The sequence below is a fragment of the Tamandua tetradactyla genome, chromosome 6 (assembly GCF_023851605.1).
Source record: "Tamandua tetradactyla isolate mTamTet1 chromosome 6, mTamTet1.pri, whole genome shotgun sequence".
NCBI classification, from domain to species: domain Eukaryota; kingdom Metazoa; phylum Chordata; class Mammalia; order Pilosa; family Myrmecophagidae; genus Tamandua; species Tamandua tetradactyla.
Window position 1 is genome coordinate 110,104,891 of NC_135332.1, and position 4,198 is coordinate 110,109,088.

General features: G+C 38.0%; 1 protein-coding gene across 1 annotated transcript; it reads right to left on the minus strand.

Annotated features, from left to right (window-relative positions):
- Positions 1 to 3,226: 3,226 nt before the first annotated feature.
- Positions 3,227 to 3,843, minus strand: LOC143686798 (AP-3 complex subunit sigma-1-like). Its single transcript, XM_077163308.1, has 2 exons — positions 3,726 to 3,843; positions 3,227 to 3,522 (listed from the first exon to the last, which is right to left on the minus strand). The coding sequence occupies exons 1-2, from the start codon at positions 3,841 to 3,843 to the stop codon at positions 3,227 to 3,229; spliced, it is 414 nt and encodes a 137-aa protein (XP_077019423.1).
- Positions 3,844 to 4,198: the final 355 nt, after the last annotated feature.

A 4,198-nucleotide genomic window follows, 5' to 3' on the forward strand; every position in this document is an offset into this window, starting at 1 on the left:
ACTTTCTTAAAATTTCAGCTCAAGACTGTCTATTCAATGCTTTGCTGACTACCCCAGTTCTTACTGTTATTTCCTTTCTCCGAATTCTTATAGTATTTATAATCTATACCACACAATTTGGAATTTGATTATACATATTCTTATGTTCTTCCCTTCGTATTTCATGTATGTACATTTGCTCCCTCCCTACACAGAGTTAAATCTCTTCAACAGTAGAAGTGATGTCATTCACTCATTCATTCATTCAACAAACATTTGCTGAGAGCCTGATATGTGCCAAAGGCTATTCTACATATATAAGTAAACAAATAAACAAAACAAAGATTTCTAACTTTGTGGGGCTTATATTTAGTGAAATGAGGTGGGGAGATGAGGCAGGGACAAAGAGAGACAGATAATAAATAAGTAAATTGTATAAAGTATAGTGGAAAGTGGTAAGGGCCAGTAGAGCTAGATAGAAGGAATAGGAAATGCAAGATGGGATCAGGATGGTGTCACAATTTTAAATGATGTCATTATGATAAATAAGCCTCATTGAGGTGACATTTGAGCAACTGCTTGTTTTATTAAAGTATTTGTTTAGTCTTCCATGGAGCCTTGCATAGTGCTAGAAAATACCCAGTTGAAGTTCAAACAAGTTAATTAAGAAGGGTAATCAAAGGAAAGATACAATTAAGTAATCGAAGATATTGTCAGTCTTATCTAAGATGACTGGGGACAGTCCCTGCTTACACTTTTCTAGGCCAACTGAAAAGGAGATCTAGACCTCACAACTCCACTTCCATTGCAGTCAGTCACATCCTCCAGGCATGACTCGTTCACGTAGCCTCCTTATTTGGACTGATTCAAGTGGGTATGAGTTTGTTCCTGCATCTCTTGCCTTGTATGGATCACTCAGGAAAGCCCCCGTGTGTGGAGGTCCCCTGGGTAGCTTGGGGCTCCCTGCAGAGAGTTCTAATGACCTGGACTCATCAAAAGCCTAGAAAAGAGGGTGATCATTTCACACTGCCATTCCTGGGCAAGAAGTGTTCTTTTGAGCTCTGTGACAAAGGGAGCTGTGCCCTACAGACTCCGTGCACATATATATCCACTATCCCAGCACTCATCTCAATGCACTGGCCTTATTTGTTGACTTCTCTGTCTTCCTCCACTGAGGAAGTTAAATCCTGGAGAAGGGACTAGCTCTCTCAGCCTCGAAGCCTCAGCTGAATATTACAACTGGCACACAGTAGTATCCAATAAATAGTAACTGAATGTGTACATGGCAGGATATATACACCCAGCCATCATGAACAACATCACACTCCAGGCCCACTATACCTCCCAGCCACTCTCCTCTGATGACAGCTCCTGAATTCCTATGGAGAAATTTAGGGGGAACAATCTGGCTGAAAGGAGGAAGGAAAGTGGGTTGTAGCACTCTTCTTGAACCTGCATTTGCAAAGTTTTCTAATGATGCCTTTATTTATATATTACATAAAACCGAGAAAATTTGTCAGTTTTCCATACCAAAAAGTATTGAAATTGTTATCATGATCATCGTTATTTGGGGATGCAGGCGGGATAGAAAAAAGAATACAGAGGGCCAAATCGCTCCAATTCTGAGACCTCTCCTTAAAGGTACCACCTGCTTTCTTTTGGCCCTCAGGCCAGTGGACTTTTGGGATTCTAGTATCCTACACCTTTAGATGTGTTGTAAGCCCTGGCTATTGCACATTGCTTGTATTGGCAGCTTGTGGTTAAGCAAGCAAATAAACTGTTTTAAGCATTCAAAGTATTTGTGTCAAATCTGCTTTTAAGTGCTGAATTTATTTTCAATTTCAATCTGCTTTTGATTTGTTAACAGCAAGTACACTGACGTGATACAGTACTGGAAAATAACTGATGTATTTATTATATCTAAGTCCAACCATTGCTTCACCTTGGAGCAGCTGAAGTACATGAATATTTGCTTTTGCTCCAAGATGGAAATAATCAAAATAAATTAGAATCAGATCATTATAAAATCAAGGATATTAAACAGTGTATTACAGGAAAAAAGACTATTAAGTAAATGGGATGGTTTTTTTTAAGTAACATTGATGAATTTGGACACAGAGAGAGACTGCCTTCTTCTCTTATCCTGTAGTCCTTCAGAATCTCATACACACATTCTCCAAAGGCAGCCACTGTGCAAAATTTCTTTGAAGGTCCTTTTTTTTTTTTTTTTTGCTGTCACAGGCCATATGCTCATCAGCCTCATTTCACTGTAGTTATCCATCTTTGTCTTTGATGGAAAATTGTGTTTTTGTTAGATCTATCATCAGTATTATTTTAACTCTTTCCAAAACCCAAATTCACTAACATTTGATGACCGTCTTCGAAACTTTTAAAAATGTAAGAAAAAACAGTAACCAGCAGACTCTGAAATGCAATTACGAAGAAGTTCCAGAAACATGGGAGATGACATCATCGGAATAAATATCTGCTTACCAGGGCTTTGACAAGAACAGAACTCATTAGAAATTATTAGGTTTCATAAATGCATTATGTTACTGTATAATCAGAGTTAGAAGCAGGCTGTTTTGATGCAGCTTTTGTGATGCTGCTGTTTTTAAAAAATATTTTTATTGAGAAATCTTCACTCACACATCCATATGCTATTTTTTTAACAGTGATAAAATATATTTTATTCGCTTTGTTGAGACAGAGAGGTGTTACAAAAATCTTGCTGAAGTAGACATCAGGCAAACAAAAAAGTGCTTTAGAAGTCCAGTTACCTTGGAGTTTAATTAAACCAAGAGAAAAAGTTCGTAACGTTTTCATGCAATACATAAATGTGTCTTCAAATAACATAATAAGAATAGAATTAAGGAATGCTGCACTTGTGATCCATGCAGAACACCAACATTTTTTGGTTGTGCATGAAGAAATGTCTCAAACACTTTTCAAAATACTGTATTAGCCTACACATAAAGGCATGCCTTTAGGTAAAAAAGGGATGCAATTTAGAAAAGAAAAAAAATCACACTGAAACTACTTAATTTCTTTAAAATCACTGTAAAGAAAAGTAACACTGAAGCTCACATACTGATTTTACACTACTATACGAAGTTCCTTGACTTTAATCCAAGAGCAAAAGTTAAGATTCTCCTCCTCTTTTTTTGGTAAGCAACTGCATGGTAAACTTAGATGATTTTCCCCCTAGATTTTACCTGTGACTAGCCTTTTTACTTTTTTTTTTAATTTAAAAACGAACAAACAGGTTTGGCACTTTTGTACTGATGTCACCAATGTTAATATTTCTTGGGATCTCAGGAAGATTCATATTCATTACAGCTAATACAGCACGGGCTGGAGCTCCTGCTAAGCCAGCCTCAGATTTCTCCAGTTTGTTTTGTGCATCAATTTGGGTAACAATCTCATTCATTAGCATTGCCCCCATCACCATTTCTGCAAGACTGATGTGGACCTTGTCTACATGGAAAATTAAATCCAGTTCACAGACATTTTTCAAACACTTATCTAAGGCTTCCACACATACTTGAATTAGAGCTAAAATGCCAAGTTCACTTTCTGAAGACTCCACCCAGAAGACAAAGTTTATAATGTGGCATAATGGCTATAAATCAGTTTGTTGTCAGATCCTCCTATCAACAATTCTCCTAGGAGATTACAAACATTTTCATCTCTTTTAGATACCAAATGCAAAGTCTCCCTGGTGATTTACTGTTGTGTATCTATGCTGTGGGGCCGGTAGAACTTAGGGAGCGGCAGCTTCCCGTGATTGTTGAAGACCAGGATGGCTGGCCAGGCCGCCTGGGTGGGGGCTGGAGACCAAAGTGGGGCGGGTACGGACATCATATCTCGGGATCCCGCCGCCGGCGACCTTTCCCCACGCGGTGCTGCTATTTGGATATGTGAAATATTTTAACAGAGCTGCATTGATACTTCACCATCAGTTGACGGTGGTCTTTTTTCTAGTTCACTCTATCTATCCCGGCACTAGCCCCATCCCTGGCTACCACCCCCGTGTGGAGACTTTTTCTTATGCTATTGCTTTCTGTTCTATATTAGCCTTTAATCATTTTTTTAAATGAAGAGTATACTTAACATGCAATTGTTGTATAAAAAGAGGTAGGATAGCATATTTGTATATGCTTGTCCTTGGAGAGAATTTCTCTGAAAGGAGATATATATATATATATATATATAGTAT

Bases quoted from the DNA above. Each gene is read 5' to 3' on its own strand.
- LOC143686798 (XM_077163308.1), bottom strand. From the start codon at position 3,843: ATGATGTCCGTACCCGCCCCACTTTGGTCTCCAGCCCCCACCCAGGCG. The intron at 3,523-3,725 runs GCATAGATACAC...CTCTAATTCAAG, and splicing joins TAAGTTCTACCGGCCCCACA to TATGTGTGGAAGCCTTAGAT.